We start from the raw sequence: 25,844 nt of genomic DNA on the forward strand, positions 1-25,844 counted from the left end.
TCTTAGGCGACCCCTGTGAAAGGGTTGTTTGACCGCCAAAGGGATCGCGACCCACAGGTTGAGAACCGCTGATCTAGGTGGTCTACAATGGGGATTATGATTGTTGGGGAATGGTCTGTATTTCAATGCGCGAGAGCAGCATCCTCACAGGTGTAGCGCCAGTGGAGGGGTGGATTTCTAAGGGCCCTGAGTGTTGTCTAACCACCATTGACATTGATGAGGGCGCTTTCTATGGTGCCATCTCACGAAGAGACCTAGCCCTGCTCCCCCTCCCAGGCCTCCAATGGTCAGTTCCAGTCAGGCTAGGTCCACAGGGAGAGGCACCCTCTGAGCACCAAGGGAAGGCAGCTGTCCTCTGTAGACCCCGCTGCTGGGGCAGATCAAGACTAGAAACCTACTCAGATGACCTCTCCTCTGCCCCTCCTTACTTCCCTGCCTTAGGACATCTGGAGCTTGAAGGCTCCTGGGAAATGGAAAGCAGCTACCCTCCACAGAACACTCCTGGATCTCTCATGCGTTCAGATCTCTGTTTTCCCAGGGAGGCCAAAATGCTCCCAGCCACTGCGCCAGGGCATCATTCTGTGCCAGTCATGGATGTGCCCTCAGCGTGGGACCTTCTGCGGACGATGTCCTCCGTCTTGTGTGTGGTCCCGAGAGGGGGAATTCCAGGCCAATCAGAGCTCAGTCTGCCTATGGGCACCCATCTCCGCCTCCACACAGAGCAACTCCTGGGTTGAGTCTGCTCGGGGCATTGCTAGCCTCGCATACGATCATTATGACAGGAACAGTGCACTTTCCTTCTCTCTGGTTAGTGTTCACACCGCACGTATCACCCTCACACTTGGTTGCTTATAAAAATCCCAACTATTTTTAAGAAGGTCGTTTGTTATTCTCATTTATAGACTCAAAGGGCTGAAAGAGGAATGGACGCTTGTTTCTGAGCATAGCCTGTTGGATGCCAGAGCTCCAGCACAGTCAGCGCAAGCAGGAGTCAGGCATGTTTGGAGACCCAGGAAGGGATGTGGATTTCTCTTCTGTGTAGCCTAGGTCGAGGAGCAAAGCAAGGCCGTGGCCACTGCACTTCAATACCCTTGTCCCCTGTAGAACCTGGAGCACCTCTTTGCCAAGAAAGGAGATAAGGAGAGCCTGCATGGCCACGGGCTGAAACAGCACTCAACTACCAGCAACGGGGTTCCCAACGCACAGGGAGACCTGCTCATGCAGAAGGCAGTGCATCCCTTATTCTGCCCATTCCCTTATGTCAAAAGGCTCTCACCCCCTTCCTACCCCCTTGGCTTCCAGTAGATTCTCCTTTCAGAAAAAGCTTGACCTAGGAATGGTTCCTGCCTTCTCGGGGCTACCAGGACCAGGAATGGGCTGGGCAGGGGGCGGGCAGTGACAGGACCTGTTGCCAGTGCCGCTCCTTCATTCCTGGGTTACAGGAAATGTTGAGAATAGGGATGTGCTGCTTGAACTTGTCAATCTTCATCCTCACGTTCTCGGCCAAGCGCCTGGGTGCAGGTATGTCAGCTAAGGTCTTGGTCAATTTATACATTGTCCTCCACATATTCCCTACTTCCTCCGCAATCTCCTCAGCGTTCAGCACAAAGAGGGGCCCTGGAATAAAAAAGACGGATGGGGGGAAGGGTCAGACCCCCAAGCAGATGTCAGCCACATGCACCTTTAATTCCCTGAGCTCAGAACTGGGCCTGTGGGGCGGGTACTGGAGCAAGCACAGGCCTGGAGTTGGGTCTGCGTCTGAAACGTTGCCTTTGCCAGTGAAACGAGCAGGCTTACTAAACTTTCTGAAGCTTTGAGAGCATCGCCTGTGAAACAGGGTGACCGTGGAAGTGAAGTGAGGTAAGCACAGTGGCTAACCTGCCCCTGCCATGCGGTGCAAGGTGGACAGGGAACTGGTGATAGCACTGGTTATAGAAGCTCCACAAATGCTGAGAAACAGTAGCCACTGGAGAATGTGGCTGAATGCGAGCGGGAGTTCTCTGTACAGTTTTAGCAGCTTCTATGTAAGCTTGGAATTCTTTAAAAATAGATTAGTTTGAAAGAATGGAACTTCATTTTTTTTAAAAAAAGTACCCCCCAAGCATTAATTTCCTTCTCTGCCTTTTCTCTTATAGGGACCCTTTAGCAGGTTACACATTCAGTCAAAATCTTGCATGATGTGGCTTCCTTCCCCTTCAATCTTTCAAGTTAGTATTAATTCTTGCATCATGATGTTGCAAATGTACTCAAAAACTTTTCTTTGAAGGCTACTGAGACTAAACATAGCTTCGTGGATACAGCTCCATTAATTGCTAACATGCTTCACCAACCCAACATTTTTGTTAACTAATCAAAAATTGAAATTTTTTAAAAAGACAGAAAAAATGTACATGAGTTCCATGTAATATGTAAAAAGAATAATATACCATGTCTAAGTGGGCTTTGTTGTGGGAATGCAAGGCAGGTTTCATATTTTTAAAGCAAACAATGTAATATACCATATTAACACTCTAAACAAGGAAAATCATGTGATAACATCAGTTGATGCAGAAAAAGCATTTGACAAAATTCAATATCATTCATGCTAAAAACCTCTCAACAGACTAGGAATAGAAGGGAACTGCCTTAGTCTGATAAAGGGTAACTGTAAAAAGCTACACTAATGTTATACTTTTATATTCATTAAATATATACAGCTTTTTACATGTTAATCGTACTGCCATCAAGTGGTTTTAAAAAATAAAACAAAACAACCCATTTTACTTAATGGTAGAAGATGGAAGACTTTTTCCCTCAGATCAGGAAGAAAGCAAGGAGTTTCGCTCTCATAACTCAATAACAGAAAGCTAGCTGGTAAAATCCCAAAATACTTTGAAATTAAACAATGTAATTATAAGTAACACAGGTCAAAGACAAAATCTCAAGAGAAGTTAAAAAATATTTTTAGCCAAAGAAAAAGAAAATATAACTCATCAAAAGTTGTTGTATATAGAAGAGAAAATTAAATCCAAAGCAAGCAGAAAAAAGAAATAATAAAACAAAAAGCTGGTTTTTTGAAAATATTAATAAAATTAATAACCTCCAGCCAGGCTAACCAAGAAAAAGACACAAATTATTGATATCAGAATGAAAAAGGGTACATCAATGCACATCTCAGGAACATTAAAAGGATAATTAAGGAATATCCTGAACTCCTTCATGACCACAAATTTCATAACCTAGATGGAATGGACCAATTCCTTGAAAGATACAATTTACCCAAACTCACACAAGAAAAAACAGACAATCTGAATAGGCCTGTATCTATTTAATAAATTGAACAATAGTCAATAACTTTCCAAGACAGAAAGCACCAGGCCCCGATGGGTTCACTGGTGAATTCTACCGATCATTTTAGATCAAAATGATGCCAATTTTCTACAATCTCTCCCAGAAGGCAGAAACAGAGGAAATACTTCCTAATTCCTTCTATGAAACCAGCATTACCCTAATACCAAAACAGACAAACACATTAACATAAAAGGAAATTAAAGACCAATATCTTTCATTAATATAGATGCAAAATCCCCCCAAAATATTAGTAAATTGAATCTAATAATATATGAAATAGAATTATATACCACAATCAGTTGGGATTTATTATTCCAGGTATGTAAAGCTGTTTCAACATTTGAAAAATCAATTAATGTAATCTATCTCATCAACAGGCTAAAGAAGAAAAATTACATGGTGATTTCAATAGATTCAGAAAAAGCATTTGACAAAATCCAACACCCATTCATGATAATCATTCTTAGCAAAGGAAAAATAGAGGGGGATTTCCTTGACTTCATATAAAGAACATATACAAAAAACCTACAGCTGAAATCATACTTAATGATAAGACACTACAATCTTTCCCACTACAATCAGGAACAACGCAATAATGTCCCCTTTAACCATCCTTTTCAACATCATTTAATGGAAATCCTAGCCAGTGCAAAGATAAGGATAGGAGGTATAAGGTATGCAGATTGAGAAGGAAGACGTACAACTGTTTGCCACCGACACAATCTTTTATATAGAAAATCTGAAAGAATTAAAAAAAAAAACCCACTCCTGGAACGAATTCACAGTTATAGCAAGGTTGCAGGATACAGGGTTAATATATAAAACTCAATTGCTTTCTTTTTTATTTTTAATTTATTAATGTTTAAGGGGGTGAGAGAGAAAGAGGGAGAGAGGGAGAGAAGAAGGGAGAGAGAGACATTGATTTGTTGCTCCTGTTAGGTACAACACTAATTCATTGGTTGATTCCTGTATGTGCCCTGAATGTGGGTCAAACCCTCAACCTTGGCATATAATGATGAACCTCCAACCAACTTAGCTACCTAGCCAGGGCTGCTTTCCTTTATACCACTAGTGAACAAATGGAACTTGAAATTAAAAGCACATTACATTAGCACTCCTAAAATTAAAATACTTAGACATAAGTCTAACAAAATATGTACAACATCTATATAATTAAAACTAAAAAACTCTGATGACATAAGTCAGAGAGAATAATTGGAGAGATAGTCCATGTTCATGGATAGAAATATTCAACAATGTTAAAGATGTTAGTTCTTCCCAACTTGAGTATAGATTCAACACAATCCCAATAAAAATCCCAGCAAGTTATGTTTTTTTGGATATTGAAAAATTGGTTCTAAAGTTTATTTGGAGACATGAAAGACCCCAAGTAGCCAATATAATAATAAAGTTGGGGGACTGACATTTCCCAGTAACTTCAAGACTTACTATAAAGCTACAATAATCAAGTGTGGTATCGATGAAAGAGAAGACAAATAGATCAATTTAACAGAATAGAGGGCCCAGAAATAGACCCACATATAGTCAGCTGACAATTCTGGAAGGATAAAAGGTAATATAATGGAGAAATAATAATTTTTCAACAAACAATGTTAGAACAACTGGATATTCACAAGCAAAAAAAATGAATCTAGATGCAGACCTTATACCTTTCACAAAAATTAACTCAAAATGGATAATTGACTTAAGTGAAAAATGTAAAACTATAAAAATTCTAGGAGATAACATAATTTAGATGACTGTGGGTTTGGTGATAACCTGTTAGGTGCAACACTAAAGGCATGACATATGAAAGAAATGACAAGCTAGGCTTCATCAAAATTAAAAACTTCTGTTCTGTGAGGACGCTGTCAAAAGAACCAAAAGATAAGCCAAAGACAAGAACACTGGTGTTTAGTGACAGCAGTATCTACCAGCGTGCCTAAGCTGAGAGTATGGAAGTCATCCTGGCCCTTCATTCTCCCTCTCTGCCCCCTTGCCCCATATCAGATCAATCATCAAGTTCTGTTGGCTCTACCTTCTCAGTATCTCTCCTATCTCAATAGCTCTAGAGTAAAAGGAGTAGTTTATAGATGCCTATGGCACTTTGGCCTTTTTTTGCAACAGCACACTAATAGAGCCACTATTTTGTTCTCCCACCTTCTACCTCTCTGAGTCACTACCCAATTCATGTCTCTGGATGGTTGCCTATTTGGCTTTACTCTGGCAATAGGTCTGGCTCTTTGATCCCCACCTTCCATCATTATCATATCAGAAAAATTGATTGTGGCGGCCTTCATCCAGAGCATCAGAATATGTTGCAAAGTCCAGCCAGAATTCGAAGATCAAACTTTATTTCAGAACTGGCTAGGGTGGACCCATTACTCCATCCCCATCCTGCCCCAGCATAGGCGGACTGCGGCATACCATTCATCCACTCCTCTGACTTGATGCTGAACTCATAGGTCGTCACCCACAGCTGTTCGTAGGGTACTTTGTTGGTCATCACGGTTTGCAGAAGAGGGAAGGTACTCTTCTCCTTTCCCAATAGCTCCTCCTCCTTATTGATAAACTGCAGGCAAAGGGGGATATTGTCTATTAGTTGGTGGTTCTCCTGACCCCTAGAAGCCATCCTGGCAAATTCTTCAATGTTTTGAACACCAAGTTGAGGAAGATGCTTGTTAGCAAGAGAGGAAAATAAGTCATGGACTCAATCAAGAAGAACCCTCTGTACCTGTGAGGGCCATGGCAGCTGAGGTCTAGTTGGGTGAACCTCTAGGATAATTTGCTTCTTGCTCCACCAGCTTTGTTCCCACTGTGACATATCTATAGCTCTATTTCCACAGTTTCCATGTGTACATTTGCTGTTTACATGATGCTGCCTTCTTGTGTCAACTTGCCTCAGAGGTAAGAACTTTCATAGTTAAAGAACTTACTAGTGGAGTCCAGACAGCTTGGCTCAGTGGTTGAGCATCGACCTATGAACCAGGAGATCATGGTTCGATTCCCAGTCAGGGCACATGGCCAGGTTGTGGGCTTGATCCCCAGTAGGGGTTGTGAAGGAGGCAGCCGATCAATGATTCTCTCTCATCATTGATGTTTCTATCTCTCCCTTCCTCACTGAAATCAATAAAAATATATATATTTTAAAAATAACTCACTAGTTGACCTTCAGGAGAAGTTCCTTAGCTTCTCCAAGTCTTAGTCCTCTCATTTTAAATTAAGATAAATGGAGGTAATAACAGTACCTACCTCAGAGGTTTGTTACGGGCATTAAGTGATACAGTTCATATGAAGCCCTTTGTACATTGTTGAGCACCTACTGAATGCTCAATATATGTGAGCAATTATTCTATTATAATTTCTTCTCTGTCTACTCAATGACTAACAAAAAAACTAGTATAATGTAGGAGTGTAGAAAAAGGTAGCTGAAAGTACCAATGAAAGAACTGGTCAATCAATCAATCAATCAATTAATCAGTCAATCAGTGCTATCCAGCTGACAGGTGATGTTAGAAAAATACAAGACCAAGGACCAGAACCAACAGAATAGTAGAGTCATAGTCCCCATCCCAAGGCTCCGAACCTCAAATTCCACCAGCGCCTGATCAAGGTTCTTGGAAAGCTCGTTAAGCTTTTCAACATTGTTCTTCATTTCTTCCGTAGACATCACTTCACGTTTTCTAAAGCCTTCTAGTTCCTTGTTGTAGCCCTCAAGTTTCGACTCAAATTCTAAGCACCTGAAAGTAAAGATAGCCCACTAATATTTGGACTTTTCATTTTGTGATTTTCAAAGTTACAGCATTGTTCACCCAAAATCCAATTTCCTGATACAAGATACATATACTATACTACTTACAATCCCACCTCCCAGAGATAGCTGATGGTAACTGTGTTTGGTGGTTAAATACTTTTAGATGTTTTCCTGTACAGGTAAATGTATATGTATATGTATATGTATATGTATATGTATATGTATATGTATATGTATATGTATATGATGTATATGTATATAACTTACTATATATATACTAGTATACAGTATATGAGCATGACACATTATTCTTTCATTCATTACATACTTATTATTGAGTGCCTACTACATTCCAAGAACTGATCTAGGCATCAGGGCTATATTAATGAAGTACATTGTTACGCTCCCTACCTCCATGGAATTTGTATTTTAGTTGGAGAAGACCTGGACAACAAACATACATGGATGGATGGATGGATGACTGGATAAAACCATACATAGAAAAAGATGAAATATTACTCATAGGGCCAAATACTCTGAAGAAAATAAAAGAGGGCAGAGTGACTAGTGAATGGGAGTGAAGGGCTGCTTTAGCTGGAGTGACCAGGGAAGACCTGTCCAGAGGTTTGTCTCCTTCATCTATATCATCAACAAGCAGATCTTAACTTTACTTCTCCCTTTTCCTGATGAGGTAGAATAATAACAGAGTTCAGTGGACAGGTTCTAGAGTGAGACAGGCTAGGTTCAAATCCCAACTTTGCCACTTAGTAGCCATGTGACCTTGGCTAGGTCACTTAACCTCTGTGTACCTCAGATATATAAAATGGGAACAGAAAAGTACCATTTTAGTATTTAATAAGATAATATATATACAAAATGCTCATAATTGAGCCTGGTCTATAATCATCACTATACAAGTATTTGCTGTCACTCACTAAATTGTAAGCTCTATCAATGCAGATTCATCCCCTTAATTCCTGTTTTTATCTCCAAAGAGTTTCTGGCACACAGAAAATAATCAATATTAATGGAACGAATAAGAGACAGACCATTGAGAACAGCTGTAGTGACATACATTAATTTGGCTATTATCTTAAGAAAACTTAATTCTGTTATGACAGTTTTAATGTTCTTTTTTTCTTAAAAGTAATTTATGAAAGTTAATTTGGGTTTTATTTCTAATTGAACTGTGTGGTAAGCAGCCTCTGATAATGTCCCCATAGATCCCCATGACCTCCTGGTATTTATCCCTGTGCAATTGTCTCCTCTTGAGTTTGGGCTCAAGTAACTCACTTCTAACAAATAATATGGCAAAAGAGATGAGATGTCACTTCCAAGTAGGTGACAAAAAGACTATGATCTCTCTCTCTCTTCTCTCTCTTCTCTTCTCTTCTCTTCTCTTCTCTTCTCTTCTCTTCTCTTCTCTCTCTCTCTCTCTCTCTCTCTCTCTCTCTCTCTCTCTCTCTCTCTCTCTCTCTCTCTCCTCTCTCTCCCACTCCCCCCTGACCCCTTGGGAAGCCAGCTGCCATGCAAGCTGCTCTATGTAGAGGCCATGTAGCAAGGAACAGAGGGCCATTTCTGGCCAACAGCCGTGAGGAACTGAATCTACTCACAGGCACGTAAGTGCGCCTGGAAGTGGATCCTCACCTGTTGAGCTCCTGGCTGGGAAGGCAGCTTGGCTGACCTGGCTTCAACCTCATGACAGACTTGGAGCCAGAGGCACCCAGCTCAGCTGTGTCTGGGTGTCTGACTCACAGACCTGTGAGATGATATAGGTTTGTATTTTAAGCTGCTAGTTTGGGGATGATTCTTCATGTGGCAATAGATCACTGATACTCATTATCATAACAGGATATGGCCTATATAATTCCTGTTTCTTTAAAGTTTTTCTCAAGTTCTAAAATATGGTCAATTTTTTAAAAATGTTCTATGGACAGTTAAAAAGAATGTTCTGTTTTTATTGTAAGGTAGAAAGTTTGGTATGTATACAACAAATCAGAGTTATTGTTTACTTCTATTTATGTCCTTATTCAAGTTTCACTCTATTCATTTATTTTTAAGTAGGGGCCCAGTGCACGAATTCATGCACCTTGAAAGGAACTGTGGGCTGCGAGGCTACAGTGGGCACAGGGGTGGGTTGTGGCCCATCCTCCACGCCCCCACCCAGCCCCTCCTGCTGCAGCCCCTGGTGTTCTGTCTGCCGGCAGCCTCACCCCCACTGCCACTGCTCCCACATGCTGATGGTGCTAGCCCTGCTCGCACCTGCTGATGGTGTGGAGCGATTGTGGCTGGTGCCAGCAGTGGGTGTGAGCGGGGCCAGTGCTGGCAGCAGATGTGAGCAGCGACTGCTACCCTGATTGCCCCTCAGGAGCAGGGGAACGTGGAGAAGCCCTCAGGGGCGATTGGGGCTGGCAACCACTGCCTGCATCCGCTGATGGTGCCGAGAGATTGGGGCCGGCACAGGGTGCTGGAAGAGGGTGCGAGCAGCGGCTCTGGTATCAGCAGTGGGTGTGAGCAGGGCAGGCGCTGGCAGCAGGTGTGAGCGGTGGGTGGGACTGTGGCACACAGGAGCAAAGAATTTTCAGTAACCTTCAGAGGCTCACCCCAATGACAGCGACCAGCGCCCAGCCTAGGTCTGGCGCCCCACTCACCTGCTCCACCATCCCACTGTGGCTGACACCCGCCATGTTCCGCATGCACCCCCTGGTGATCAGGGCACATCATAACGACCAGTTGTTTGATTGTTCGGTTGTTCCACCATATGGTCTATTTGCATATTAGAGTTTTATATATAAAGATTATTTATTTAGAATATTTGATATATAAAGGTTAATAATGCTTTAACTTTTTTTTTTATCTAAGTAACCATCTTGGAACATGAATGTCTTTGCCTTGATATTAATATCACTTGCTCTCCTTGCTTTTTCATTGTATTTGCTTACTATACTGCTGCCCATAGAAAAACACAAGTTTCCTCTAGTGGGGGGCCACTGGTAGGCACAACGGGCATTATTAAAAATATTGTCGAGAAACTAAGATGGCGGCATAGGTAAACACCAAAATTGCTGCCTCCTACAACAACTTCAAAAATACAATAAAAAGACAAACTGGACATCATCCAGAACTACAGGAAGGCTGGCAGAGTGGAAATTCTACAACTAGAAGGAAAGAGAAGGGCACACTGAGGGTTAGGAGCTGCGGAAGTAAAGTACAAAGGTACAGAGGCTCGAGCGCGCGCGGAAAGGGGCTGGTACCTGAGGACGCGGCTGTCTTTTTGAATCGGGAGGGAGTCACAAGTTCCCAACTGCTCTGAACTCAGGTTCTGGGAAGTCTCTGGGGACCCAGGACTCATATGGGGAGAAACTGGACTGTCTGGCAGCGGGCAGAACTCGGAACTCGAGGGTGGCTTTCCCTCAGAGGTGCTTGCAGCAATTAAATTACCGGGACACTGAGACGTGCGCGGCCCCTTAGGGCAGGGCTGAGGATCCACTATAACTGCTTGCTCCGCCCTTTGATTCCCTGAGACCTCGCCCCACCCAGGCTGCGGCAGAGGCATTTGCATATGAATGCCCTGGCCCTTTGCAACCTGAAAATTACCTAACAAACTGCAGCTGGGCCACAGACCCAGAACTTCCAAGAGAAGGCCCAAGGCCCCACAGCAGCTTGCATTGCTTCACAGCTGGGCCTCATCTGGGCACCTCCAAATCCCAAACAAAGAAGAGGAATCTGCAGATCTCTCCATAGCTCCTGCTGGGTAGCCTCAGGAAGAGGCTAAATTAGCACCTCCTTAGAGTTCCAAGAGCCAGTGTACCCAGTGGTCAGAGTGGGACCATCCAGACTACAACTACTCAGATCCATAAGGGACACACTCAGGGGGCAGACTCAGTAAGCACCAAAGCGCCACTGAAGCAAGTCTTGCCCCAGAAGGGTGTCTCCAGCACAGAAGTTCTCGCACCATAGACACAGCTGATTCTCACAGCCAATTGGCCTGGAGGTCCATTCCTCTCAGTGATATCTACAACAATCAAGGCTTAACTACAACAAGACTGTGCACACAGCCCACAAAGGGGTGCACCAAGAGTGTCCACCTCAGGTAATTGGGGAGGCTGAGCCACTGGGCCCTATTGGACACCTAGCACAGAAAGCCACTCTATCAACATAGGGAAGCAGCCAAAATGCGGAGACAAAGAAACATGTCACAAATGACAGAAATGGAGGAAAGCAAAGTACTGGATATAGAGTTCGAAACCACACTTATAAAGTTTTTCAAGGATTTTCTAGAAACTGCCGATAAATTGAGTGAGACCCTCCATAAATCTAGTGAGACTCTCGAGGTTATGAAAAAGGACCAACTAGAAATTAAGCATACACTGACTGAAATAAAGAATATTATACAGACTCCCAACAGCAGACTACAGGATTGCAAGAATCAAGTCAAAGATTTGAAATACGAAGAAGCAAAAACCCCCAACCGGAAAAACAAAAAGAAAAAAGAATCCAAAAATATGATGATAGTGTAAGGAGCCTCTGGGAAAGCTTCAAGCATACCAACATCCGAATTATAGGGGTGCCAGAAGATGAGAGAGAGCAAGATATTGAAAACCTATTTGAAGAAATAATGACAGAAAACTTCCCCTACATGGTGAAAGAAACAGACTTACAACTCCAGGAAGCGCAGAGAACCCCAAACAAAAGGAATCCAAGAGGACCACATGAAGACACATCATAATTAAAATGCCAAAAGCAAAAGACAAAGAGAGAATCTTAAAAGCAGCAAGAGAAAAACAGTTAGTTACCTACAAGGGAGTACCCATACCACTGTCAGCTGATTTCTCAACAGAAACTATGCAGGCCAGAAGGGAGTGGCAAGAACTATTCAAAGTGATGAATACCAAGAACCTACAACCAAGATTACTTTATCCAGCAAAGCTATCATTCAGAATTGAAGGTCAGATAAAGAGCTTCACAGATAAGAAAAAGCTAAAGGACTTCACCACCACCAAACCAGTATTATATGAAATGCTGAAAGGTATCCTTTAAGAAGAGGAGGAATAAGAAAAAGGTAAAGATACAAATTATGAACAACAAATACACATCTATCAAGAAGTGAATCTAAAAATCAAGTGAATAAATAATCTGATGAACATAATAAACTGGTGAATATAATAGAATCAGGGGCATAGAAAGGGAGTGGACTGACTATTCTCGGGGGGGGGGAGGAGTGTGGGGGTTGTGGGAAAAGACTGGACAAAAATCGTACACCTATGGATGAGGACAGTGGGGGTGGGGGTAGGGGCAGAGGATGGGGTGGGAACTGGGTGGAGGGGACCTATGGGGGGAAAAAAGAGTAACAACTGTAATAATCTGAATAATAAAGATTTAATTAAAAAAATTAAAAATAAAAGTGGGAGTAGAGGAATCATACCTCAACATAATAAATGCACCAATCAAAAGACATAGAGTAACTGAGTGGATAAGAAAACATGACCCATATATCTGCTGTCTACAGGAGACCCACCTCAGAATAAAGGACATCATACTCAATGGGCAAAAAACAAACTTATTTCCCCTAAGAAAAGAAACAAGACAGAAATGCCCACTGTCACCACTCCTGTTCGATATAGTACTAGAAGTGCTAGCCATAGCGATCAGACAAGAAGAAGAAATAAAAGGCATCCAAATTGGAAAAGAAGAAGTAAAACTGTCTTTTTTTTGCAGATGACATGATACTATACATAGAAAACCCCAAATACTCCATCAAAAAACTACTAGTCCTAATAAATTCGGCAATGTAGCAAGATACAAAATTAACACCCAGAAACCTATGGTCTTTTTGCATACCAATAATGAACTCACAGAAAGAGAAATGAAAAAAAACAACCCATTTACAATAGCACCAAAAAAAATTTAGATACTTAAGAATAAACTTAACTAAGGAGGTAAAAGACCTGTACTCGGAAAACTATAGGACATTGAAAAAAGAGATAGAAGAAGACATAAACAGATGGAAAAACAAACCATGTTCATGGATCGGTAGAATCAACATCATTAAAATGCCCATACTACCCAAAGCAATCTACAGATTCAATGCAATCCCCATTAAAATACCAATGGCATATTTCAAAGATCTAGAACAAACTCTAAAAATTAATCTGGAATAATAAAAAAAAAAAGACCTTGAATAGCCACAGCAATCCTGAGAAAGAAGAACAAAGTTGGAGAGGTCACAATACCAGATATCAAGCTGTATTACCAAGCCACGGTTCTCAAAACTGCCTGGTACTGGCACAAGAACTGACATATGGACCAATGGAACAGAACAGAGAACCCAGAAATCGACCTAAACCATTATGCTCAATTAATATTTGACAAAGGAGGCAAGAGCATGCAATGGAGTCAAGACAGTCTCTTCAATAAATGGTGCTGGGAAATTTGGTCAGATACATGCAAAAAAATGAAACTAGATCACCAATTTACACCATACACAAAAACAAACTCAAAATGGCTAAAGGACTTAAATGTAAGATGGGAAACCATAAAAATCCTACAGGACTCCATAGGCAGCAAAATAGCAGACATATGTCATAGCAATATCTTTACAGACACAGCTTCTAGAAGAATGGAGACTAAGGAGAAAATAAAAAAAAAATGGGACTGCATCAAAATAAAAAGTTTCTGCACAGCAAAAGAAATGATCAACAAAACAACAAGAAAGCCCACTGTATGGGAGAACATATTTGCCACTAATATTTCAGACAATGGTTTAGTCTCCAAGATTTACAGAGAACTCATACAACTTAACAAAAGGAAGATAGACGATCCAATCAAAAAATGGGCAAAGGATCTAAATAGGCACTTTTCGAAGAACATACAGAAGGAAGAGATATGAAAACATGCTCAAAGTCACTAATCATCTGAGAGATGCAAATGAACATAACGAGATACCATCTCACACCTGTCAGAATGGCTATCATCAACAAATCAACAAACAACAAGTGCTGGCAAGGATGCAGAGAAAAAGGAACCCTCGTGTACTGCTGTTGGGAATGCAGACTGGTGCAGCCACTGTGGAAGACAGTATGGTGTTTCCTCAAAAAGTTAAAGTACGCCGAAACCGGTTTGGCTCAGTGGATAGAGTGTCGGCCTGCGGACTGAAGGGTCCCAGGTTTGATTCTGGTCAAGGGCATGTACCTGGGTTGCGGGCACATCCCCAGTGGGAGATGTGCAGGAGGCAGCTGATCGATGTTTCTCTCTCATCAATGTTTCTAACTCTCTATCTCTCTCCCTTCCTCTCTGTAAAAAACCAATAAAATATATTTTAAAAAAAAAAGTTAAAGTAGGAACTTCCATTTAACCCAATAATCCTACTTCTAGGAATATATCCCAAGAATCCAGAAACACTAATCAGAAAGGATATATGCACCCCAGTGTTCATAGCAGCACAATTTACAACAGCTAAGATTTGGAAACAGCCTAAGTGCCCATGAGCAGATGAGTGGATTAAAAAACTTTGGTACATCTACACAATGGAATACTATGCTGCTATAAAATAGAAGAAACTTTTACCATTTGCAACAGCATGGATGGAACTGGGGAGCATTATGCTAAGCGAAATAAGCCAGTCAGAGAAAGATAAATATCACATAATCTCACTCACATATGGGATATAATGGTCGACATAATTTGATGAACAACAATAGATCCAGAGACAAATGGCATGGTTGTGGGGGTTAGAGAGCAATCAAAGGACTTGTACACATGCATATTAGCATAACCAATCGACACAGACAGTAGCAGGTGAGGGCATATTCTGGGGGGTGGGAATGGCCAGGGAGAGGTCAATGGGGGAAAAAGGAGACTTATGTAATACTTTAAACAATGAAGAATATAAATTTTAAAAAAGAAATAAAAGGCATCCAAATTGAAAAGTAGGAGGTGAAACTGTCATTATTTGTAGATGACATGATATTGTACATAGAAAACCCTGAAGACTCCACCAGGGAACTACTAGAGCAGGGGTGGGCAAACTTTTTGACTCGAGGGCCACAATGGGATCTTAAACTGGACCGGAGGGCCAGAACAAAAGCATGGATGGAGTGTTTGTGTGAACTAATATAAATTCAAAGTAAACATCATTACATAAAAGGGTACGGTCTTTTTTTTTTTTTTTTAGTTTTATTCATTTCAAACGGGCCGGATCTGGCCCGCAGGCCATAGTTTGCCCACGGCTGAACTAGAGTTAAAAAATAAATTTGGTAACGTAGCAGGATACAAAATGAACACCCAAAAATCAATGGCTTTTTTATACACCCATAATGAACTCTCAAAAGAGAAACTAAAAAAACCAACAATCCAATTTACAATTCCAATAACAACAACAAAAAATAAGACACTTAGGAATAAACTTAACCATGGAGTAAAAGACCTGTACTTTGAAAAAGGATATAGAGGAAGATGCAAAAAATATGGAAACATATACCATGTTCATGGATTGGAAGAATTAACATCATTAAAATGTCTGTACTACCCAAAGCAATCTATAGATGCAATGCAATTCCTATTAAAATACCAATAGCATACTTCACAGAACTTGAACAAATACTCCAAAAATTTATATGGAGCCATAAAAGACTCTCAATAACTGCAACAATCTTGACAAAGAAGAACAAAGTTGGAGAGATCAGAATATTGGATATCAAAACTATATTACAAAGCCATTATAACCCAAACAGCCTGGTACTGGCACAAGAATAGTCATATAGACCAATGGATCAGAACAGAGATCTCAGAAATTGGCCCTGATAATTATGGTCAATTAATATTTGACAAAGGAGGCAAGAACATACAATGGAGTAAAGATAGTTTCTTCAACAAATGGTGTTGGGAAAACTAAACAAACACATGCAAAAAGATGAAACTAGACCACCAACTAACACCATACACAAGAATAAACTCAAAATGGATAAAAGACTTAAATGTAAAATGATGAAACCATAAAAATCTTAGAAGAAAACATAGGCAGAAAAAATCTTAGACATCTCACATAGCAGAATTTTCACTGTCACATCTCCTAGGGCAGTGGTCAGCAAACTGATTAGTCAAGAGAGCCAAATATCAACAGTACAATGATTGAAATTTCTTTTGAGAGCCAAATTTTTTAAACTTAAACTATATAGGTAGGTACATTCAACTTTAAACTCAACTTTAAATTCACAGTTTTCGTCTTCCGTTTTTCTTTGCTGCTTCTTTGTAGCCATCTCAAACAGGGCACCTAAAAAATGTTTCATTTTACAATAATAAAGCCACCAACACAAAAGAATTACAATTCTTAAATTGATGACAAAAATACCTGTAGGATTTGCAGCTGGTTGGAAAAATACAGATAACTTTATGCTTCGAGTAGGTACTTTTGTCAGCCATGCGTGATTTGCGGATGCGACTAGCACTAACCACTGCACAATGAGACTACTGACTGACTGGCTCACTCAACTCGTGCATGAATCGTCCCCCGCTCTGCGTATCCATGGCCCGCCTGCTCCACGTCACCCCCCACTTCTTCTAAAGCTACTTCAAAATAGACTCGTCCAGGCCGAAAACCGACTTCTGTGCATGGGCCACGAAGTATCAATCGCACTGTAAGTGCGTGCCTGCACGTGGTATTTTGTGGAAGAGCCACACTCAAGTGGCCAAAGAGACGCATGTGGCTCGCGAGCCGCGGTTTGCTGACCACTGTCCTAAGGAAAGGAAACTAAGGAGAAAATAAATGAATGGGACCACATGAAAATGAAATGTTTCTTTACAGCAAAAGAAGCCGCCGCCAAATGGAAAGAGAGCCTGCTGCATGGACGAACATATTTGCCGATGACATATCTGATAAGGGTTTAATATCTATACCAGGGGTGGGCAAACTTTTTGACTCGAGGGCCACAATGGGTTCTTAAACTGTACCGGAGGGCCGGAACAAAAGCATGGATGGAGTGTTTGTGTGAACTAATATAAATTCAAAGTAAACATCATTACATAAAAGGGTACGGTCTTTTTTTTTTTTTTTAGTTTTATTCATTTCAAACGGGCTGGATCCGGCCCACGGGCCGTAGTTTGCCCACGGCTGATCTAGACTATACTAAGTATTCACACAACTCAACAAAAGGAAGACAATCCAATTAAGAAATGGGCAGAAGATCTGAATAGACATTTCTCCAAAGAGAACATACAAATGGCCAAGAGACATACGAAAACATGCTCAAAGTCACTAATCATCAGAGAAATGCAAATTAAAACCACAATGAGATATCACCTCACACTGGTCAGAATGGCTACCATCAAAAAATCAACAAACAGCAAGTGCTGGTGAGGATGTGGAGGAAAGGGAACCCTTGTGCACTGCTGGTGGGAATGCAGACTGGTGCAGCCACTGTGGAAAACAGTATGCAGTTTTCTCAAAAAATGAAGAATGGAACTACCTTATGAGCCAGTGATCTCACTTCTGGGAATATATCCTAAGAAACCAGAAACACCAATCAGAAAGGATATATGCACCCCTATGTTCATAGCAGTGTTATTTACCATAGCTAAGATTTGGAAATAGCCCAAGTGCCCATCAGCAGATGAGAGGATAAAAAAGCTGTAGTACATTTACTCAGTGGAATACTAAAGAAGAAGGATCTCTTATACTTTGTGACAACGTGGAAGGACCTGGAGGGTATCACGCTAAGTGAAATAAGCCAGTCAGAGAAAGACAAGTATCACATGATCTCACTCATATGTGGAATCTGATGAACAAAATAAACTGATGAACAAAATAGGTCCAGAGGCCTGGATGCCTGGAACAGACTGACAGGTCTCAGAGGGGAAGGCGGTGGAGGGGATGGGAAGAGATTAACCAAAGAATTTGTATGCATGTGTGCACAGCCCATGGACACAGACAATAGTGCATCAAGGCCTGGGATGGGGTGGGGGCTGGGCGGAGGGAGTGAAGGGGGGTTATGAGGGACATCTGTAATACTGCCAACAATAAATAAATAAATAAATAAATAAATAAATAAATAAATAAATAAATAAATACATTAGTAAATAAATGGATTGAAACTCGTTACTGTAACCTCAAGAACCTGCTTCTCTAACTCTCCAAACTCATCCTGTAGCCACTCTCCTCCTTAGGCCCAGGTCTTTGTGAGCCTCCCAATGCAGGTCCCACATACAAAGATAAATCTCTGAGAAAAGCAGTTTTGAATTCTTCCCAGAGGGCAATGGTATATAAAACCAGTGGTCATCTTAACATATTACTATTACTATTATTATTATTTTAAATTCATTATAATTGCTTAGCGCACATTATAGTTTTTAAAATACTTTCAGATCTATAACACTTTATTATAGTTTCTATAATACTTACAGGTTTATCTATAATAATAAAAGCATAATATGCCAATTGACTGAACAACCGAACAGCAGAACGGCCATCTGGACAACCTTCCGGATGACCACGCTATGACACGCACTGGCGCCAGGCCAGCCAAGGCAGGTGCGATGCGATTGGTTGGGGGGGCCTGCCATTGCCCCACGATCGCCCCACAGAGGGAGGCCCAGGCCACCAACCAGTGGGGCAATCAAATGGAGGGCTCTACAATTGCCCCAAAGAGGGAAGCCCAGGCCACCATCTGCAGGGCCATCAATCAGGGGGCTCCATGGAACCAGGGAATTTGGGGTGTGTGGCAGCAGACATGGGCAGCGCCAGGCCAAGGGGGTGTAGGTGGGGTGGGGCCATGAGGCAGCTAGGGCCGCGAGGCAGCAGCAGCTGGGGCTGTGAGGGCCCTGGCAGCCAGGTCTGTGAGGGCACAGGTAGTTGGGGCTGCGAAGGCCTACCCTTGCATGAACTTTGTGCATTGGGCCTCTAGTATCTATGTTAATAATAGAGGAATATGCAAGTTAGTTGGGATGCCGTAACATCATGACCAAATAGCAGGGACCTGAGGCTGCATGGCGCCTGGCCAGAGCAAGCAACCTCAAGCCACACCCCCACCCCGCGGAGCTTGACAGGGGACCTCAGGCTCCGCTTCCTGCCCAAGCGATGGGCCGGAAGACCTCAGGCCACAACCCCCGCCCAGTGGGGCTTGATGGGGGACCTCAGGCTGTGCCCCTCACCTAGTGGGGCTTGATGGGGGACCTCAAGCCATGCCCCCCGCCCTGGTACCAGGCCAGGAGACCTCAGGCCCTGCCTCCCGCCTGGTGAGGCTTGATGGGGGATGTTAGTTTGCACCCCCTGCCCTGGCACTGGGCTGGGAGACTTCATGCCATGCCCCCTGCCCCAGCGCCAAGGTGGGAGACCTCAGGCCATGCCCCCAGCCAAGTGGGCTTGACAGGGGACATCAGGCCATGCCCCCCACCTGGTGGGGTTTGATGGGGAACATCAGGCTATGCCCCCTACCTGGTGGAGCTTGAAAGGGACCTCATGCCATGCCCCCCACCCCAGCGCCGGACCAGGAGACCTCAGGCAGTGCCCTCCCCCCCCCCCCCCGCCCCAGTGCCAGGCCAGGGGACCTCAGGCTGTGCCCCCGCTGCCTGGCGGGGCTTGATGGAGGAACTGAGGCTGCACCCCTGCCCAGAGGAGCTTGACAGGGGTGAGGCCAGCCAGGTCTGGGTCTCCTGTGTTTTCGAAGCGCGGGCGGGTGGTGGGTGAGGACCTGACTCTGGTTCCCATGGCACGCTCCAGACTCTGACAGGAGGGAGATTTTCATATACATTTTAATAATTTTCTTTTGTCTCTGACACTTCTATTGTAGAGAAAGGGCGAAGAGCAATATTAAAGTATTTCCTCTAATTAATTCTCTTTTAATGTGCATGAATTTTGTGCACTGGGCCTCTGGTGTATATACAATCACCAGTGGGAAATTAGGTTGAGTAAATGAGCTACTTGGAGGATCGCCTGGGGTCTAAGGAAAGACAGTGGAGGGATTTAAAGACAGTGGATGGGTCAAGATTCTGGCAAGAAATATTCACTCTGATGTTCAAAGAAATGAAGGTGATGAGGGGACTGCTTCTCAGGTGAGATGTGGGCAGGTTAAAGGAGCAAAGAGGAGATAGAGAGGCACCAGGAGATCATCTCTGAGGGAAGCCACCAGGCCCCTGGGCTGCAGGACAATGGGAACAGAAACCGTGGGGAGAAAAAGATTTATTACTGGGGGGAGATGCAGCTACTGCCAGAGACCAGGGCCAAAAGGGAGGGAGGGGAGGACGCCTGCAGCACTCCCAGCCCCAGCTCTCTGCACTGAGCCTGCCTGCTCAGCGCACTGGGAGCAGCAGAGCCAGGGGAGGGGGTGGGGTGGGCACAGCAATGGAGAATCATTAGGCCCGAAGCCAAAGATTAATGTGGGCTGGGGAACACAGTCACATTTCTTGGATAGGGAATAGGAGTGTTGTCACAGAGGATGAATGAGTGAATAAATATTGCTCAGCTCTCTTCACAGCTGTTCTCAGGATGGAGGCAGAGGTGATGGCCGGAGGGCTGAGGGCTCACTAATGAGGGCTGAGCCCAGGCCTGCGGGCCTCTCCTTCCTGACTTTCCTATTGCAGCTCTTTGCCCTGGTGCTGAGAGCTCAGGAGCCGCCAGTGGTGTCCAGCTGAGAGCTGCCCAGGAAGGAGAAGCCCAGCCCTCCCCCCCGCCCCCACCCGCCCCGCCCCGTTCACCCTAAGTAACAGTTGCCCCCTTCCCTGGGCCCCCTCAGTCCTCTGAGCCTCCGCAGCACGCACTGTGTCTGTGTCTTAGTCTCACAGACGTCCTGCAAGGGCGCCCGGGGTGGGAGCGCCACGTGGAGAGGACTTTTTCTCCCCCGAGAAGTCATTGCTGAAAGTCACTGACAGATTCTGAATGCTGGACACCAGGGCACCATCTCGCCCCCTTCCCCAGCAGAGCCCTGGTGAGATCAGGTGCTCTGGGCCTGCTGTCACCCCACTTCCCAGACAGGACACCGAGGCGCATTGAACCCACACACAGGGGCTCTGCTTCCAGGTCAGGCATCCACAACCCATTCCCGTGCGGGGGAGGATGTGTGTCGGGAGGGGCAGTTTTGGGAAATTCTGTACTTTTGCTCAGTTTTGTTGTGAACTTAATACTGTTCCAAAGAGTAAAGTCTGTTAATTGAAAAAATCAGTCCCACCCATTGGGCTAAGCTGTGGGTTCTGGGGACAGTATCCATTTTGGTTGAGAGAGGATTGAGCTACTGGAAGAGAAAGTTCATGTGCACACACACATCCTCTGTTTCTTTTTTTGGGGGGGTGGAGGGTGGGTAGCAGATCTAGGCTATATTTTGAAGGAAGTGACTAAATGGCTTCACCCTTTAGCCCAAACTCCCATTCTCAGTAGGCATCCCTGCTTCTATCTTCTCCTGCCCGTTCTTGTACTTGCAGGAATGAGGGACTGAGGTGGGAGACTTGCATGCAGAGGGGAGAGTAATTGTCATAAACGTTTGTTCATAACCAGCTGGGGTGTGTGCTGGTGCATGTGTGAGTGTGGGCCCCGCGCACGGCCCTTGGCCACATCCCGTCGCACTGCCAGGTCGTGCCGTCTGCCTGCGCTCCCGGCACCGGGCGAAGCCTTTACATGGCAGGCACACACACAGCATGGTCAGAGCGGAGCACGGGCACAGTGGGACTCCATCGGGAGGAAGGAGAGCACACGGCCACTGCCGCCCCCGCACCGAGCAGGAAGCTGTGCCTGGGCCTCTCGGCCTCCTGCCCCCGTCTCCCTGTCCTGACGCCTCCCAGGCGGGGCTGATGCGCCTGCTGTTATTGTGGGGCTGTTCTCAAGGCTGATGTTTGTACCTCTTCTCTCCCTGCACCGCCAAGTTTCAATGGTTCGAGGCAGGGGTCACAGTGAAGGAGGCGTAGCTCCCCTCAGTGGGAACACAAACTTCCTTGTACCGGCAGCCTTTGCCCACACTCTGCTGGGAGGGGCCGGGGGTCCAGCAGAACCAGGGGACTGCGGGGTGTCATGAAGCTGGGTGTCATTTGTCACACAGACTCCCCGTACCTTTTAAAGAGGTCCACCTCCGCCTGGTCCCTCTTGCTCATGAGCAGGTTTCGGCTGTTTTCAAAGACATCTTCGATCTGGTCTGGCCAGAGGAAGAGGGTGCTGTTCAGCTTGATGTCCTCGTCTGCAAAACACATACCCCGCTCAGGGCTGCGCGGCGCGTCAGCGAGAGGACAGGAGGGCCACGGGCGTGGCGGGCAGTGCGGGCCGCGGGGGGGGTGACAGCCCCGTCACTCAGCGCTCCCCACGGCCCGGCCGCCGGAAGGCAGGCCGCGTGACCCCTCGGTTTCTCAGGTGGGCAGCAGTAAGGAAGGGGCCGAGGTCAGGCCACGAGAACGTGGGGCGCAGGCTGGAAGCCCAGGTCTAAGAGCCTCGCCGGCCACACCCCCACGTCTGGCCTGACCGCCTCCCAGGCGGGGAGTGGACTCAAAGCCTGGGGTGATGTTCGGGTTCTAATCTCTAAACAATTTCCCTCACTGAGTTAGTTACGTGTCAGTAATGATATCCATGCCAGATGTCCGACCTGACACGTGGCTCCCCCCGCACCGTGGCTGAGGAGGCAGAGCGCCGTGAGAGGACCCAGGGCCTGCTCACCCCGAGGCACAGCCCAGGACTGTGTCACCCCCAGGCTCCTCGCTCCTCCCTCAGCCCCACCCTGTGAACACCGGGCATCCACAGGTGTTTCCAGGCGAAAGCAGCTCTGAGGCGTGGCTGACGAAGGGCCAGCACATCAGCTTCTCCTGCAGAACCTGGTCTTTACAAACTCCAACTTGGCCGGCCACGCTGAGAGGGGCCCGGCCACACTGTGAGGGGCCCGGCCACGCTGAGAGGGACCCGGCCACGCTGAGAGGGGCCCGGCCACGCTGTGAGGGGCCCGGCCACACCAAGACGTTTCTCCTTTTTGTCTGACAGTCAGACGCCCTGTGTGGTTCGAGCTGCTGTGTGGTGAGTGCCTCTGACATACAGGGACACCGAGGCCGCTCCCATCTCCACGTTCAGTGCTGGGATTGCAAACTTGTCCCCACTCCTTCCCTGAAAACGCACACACATACTGCACGTGGGCCAGGGCCTCGGCTTACGGGGCAAGTCTGCGAAGTCCATCAGGAACTCCAGCCGCTCGGCCGCATCCCTCAGCTGCCTCCTGAGTTTGAACACAGTGACGTCGCTGGACTTCTTGAGGAACGCGATGAGGGACACCAGCTCCTCGGTGTTGGCAGGGATCTCGCTGACTTTCTCTGCAATGCTGCTGTACTGGTGGCAAATGCTGCGGAACGGAAGCCAGCCATCAGCACCACCGCCCTCCGCCAGCCCTCCTACGAGACGCGCGGTGCGAGCAGATGGGATTCCTAGCTGGAGCCAGGACCACGGTGTCCAGCTGTTCTCTGCCTGCAGCCCGATGCATGACGCCCACATGCACACCACACTTCAGGAATACTTCCCGAGGGTGGCAGTGCTATCTGGCATGTGCCAAGCCTGTGACGAGGTGCCACGCCCCCAGTGCAATCATATATCAGCTCGTCTAAGCCTCACAGCAATCCTAAGTAGGAACTGTTATTACCAGCAGTTTGGAAGGAAGCGAGGCTGACTAACTTGACCCAAAGCAACACGGTGTGCAGGTGTCAAATCCAGGATCTGAGCCTGGTTCAACTGATTGCAGAGCTGTACTCTTCACAAATATACTGAGTAGAATTCAGATTCAGACCAAAACAATAGCAAGAATACGGCCAGCACCAGCAGCTCCTCAGATTTTCTGCTGGAGTAGAATCCTACAGTCTGGCCACTGCTCCCACAGCACACCAGCAAGCTCATCCTCAGGTGCTGCCTGCAGGCCACCCCGGGACATTTACGTCCAACTCCTGGCACTGTTGGGCCTCACTGCCCCCTCCTCCTCAGCCGCACTGTGAGCGAGCGTGTTACTATATGGATAATTGGAATATGCTCAGTTTACAAAAGCCAATGCATCTCAGTCTTCAGCATTTTAAGTCTAATCAGGAACAAGTGATCTCCACGGCCTCCCTGCCTAGCACAGAGTGGCCCTCAAGAAATGTGGGTAAGACGGCCGTGGTCGTGTGTATTACCGATTGCTACATGCCGACGGCCACCAGCACGCAGAACCTCTCCTCTCAGTGTTCTCAGTCCTCAACATCCCTTCTTAACACAACGGCGCCCCTTCGTAACAGAGTGACTTGCACCAACTGAAGAGAAAATGCCACACCACCTTGCAGCTGGTGCTGAGTTTAGGAATGAATTGGACACAGTTCTATCGAGAGAAGTGTCTGCTGTGTGGCCTGTGTCCAGAGCATTCTCCCCTTTCAGCCCCAGAGGCTGGTTCGGTTCCTGGCGAGGACTCTCTTTCTGGCTGGCAGCGAGACGCTCTTCCCGTGTCTTCCCGTGTCCAGACAGGAAGAGAGTTTTGGTGTCTCGTCTCTTCTTATAAGGGCACAACCTCTGACCTCATTTAACCTCATCACCCTCTACAGGCCGGTCTCCAAGCAGTCACACTGGGCATGCAGATGTGCTTGTGCGCCCCCAAGATTCACATGTTGAAGCCCAATCCCTAATGTGATGATATTTGGAGGTGGCGTTGGGTGGAGAGTGTCAGGAGGGCTATGACCACACACAAGGGATTAGTGCCTGATAAAGGCGCTCCCTCCCCTTTCTGCTTTGTGAGGACACAGCGAGAAGGGTGTCTAGGAACCAGGAGGTGGGCTCCCAACAGGCACCTCTAGCCTCCAGGACTGTGAGAAACAAACTCCTCTTGCTTAGAAGCCCCCCAGTCTGTGGCAGTCTGTCACAGCAGCTCAAATGGACTCAGACAGACTGCGACATATGAACTGTGGGAGAGCACAACTCAGATCGTGTGACTGAGGTCCAGTCCTCGGGAGTGGGAAGCAGCGCAATCGCCACTCACAGGTGCAGCACATAACAGTGTCCTTGCTCTCTCCATGCTCCATGCTCTCCCCTCCCCCTGACTGCCCAGGATCTCAACACTTAAGACGACCTTGAAAGCTACATGTTGAAGATGTAAAGTTACCATCTTGCTTGAGTTTTTGAATGCACATAGTATTTCTCCTCCATGAGTCTGGAGCTACCCTGAGCAAGAAATAATCTTCTATTGTGTGTGATCATAACATATTGGGTCTATGCGTTATAGCATTTGGCCTAACTAACTAACGAACGAACACAGACAGATGCTCTCAGCCTGACAGACTCCTCCCTCATAGAATCCATCCTTCTTCCCTTTTGTATGAGAATTCAGAGTAAATATCATCTGGCTGCTGGCTGTCAGCTCCCTGGAGGCTCAGAGGGTAGCAGACTCACTATTTCCGAGACCCTCTAAAGGCCCTGAATATGACCCGATGATATCAACACAACTCCGTAGCGATATCCAGGATAAACTGAAGACAGGAAACCTTGCCTTCTACATGTACTGATAATATGATTTAAAACCTAAATCATATTTAGGTTTTAATATGGGATGTCTGGGGTGACATCCACCCCAGAGCCGGGCCCCGGCCTGGTAGCTCAGTTGGTTAGGGCAACATCCTCATACACCACGGTTGTGGGTTTGATCCCTGGTCAGGGAACATACAAGAAGAAAACAAAACAAAACAAAACAAAAGCCCTGAAAGGCCAGGGTCCCATAGACAATGCTCTCTGCCCATGCCGGGGACAGCAGAAGGGAGACCAGTGACGCATACCGGTCTGTGCCCTCTTTCTACTGACGCCCTC

General features: G+C 45.6%; 1 protein-coding gene across 1 annotated transcript in view; it reads right to left on the reverse strand.

The window, feature by feature from the left end:
* Window positions 1-25,844, reverse strand: part of DNAH3 (dynein axonemal heavy chain 3) — a 192,778-nt gene that overhangs the window by 132,880 nt on the left and 34,054 nt on the right. Inside the window, exons 14-18 of the mRNA XM_059692029.1 lie at window positions 23,192-23,376; window positions 22,113-22,236; window positions 6,917-7,070; window positions 5,758-5,902; window positions 1,406-1,617 (exon numbers count right to left, since the gene is read on the reverse strand). Of these exons, the coding sequence (XP_059548012.1) occupies window positions 1,406-1,617; window positions 5,758-5,902; window positions 6,917-7,070; window positions 22,113-22,236; window positions 23,192-23,376 (820 nt within the window). The remainder of the gene's footprint in view (window positions 1-1,405; window positions 1,618-5,757; window positions 5,903-6,916; window positions 7,071-22,112; window positions 22,237-23,191; window positions 23,377-25,844) is intronic.

Source organism: Myotis daubentonii, chromosome 4, assembly GCF_963259705.1.
Source record: "Myotis daubentonii chromosome 4, mMyoDau2.1, whole genome shotgun sequence".
Classification (NCBI taxonomy): Eukaryota; Metazoa; Chordata; class Mammalia; order Chiroptera; family Vespertilionidae; genus Myotis; species Myotis daubentonii.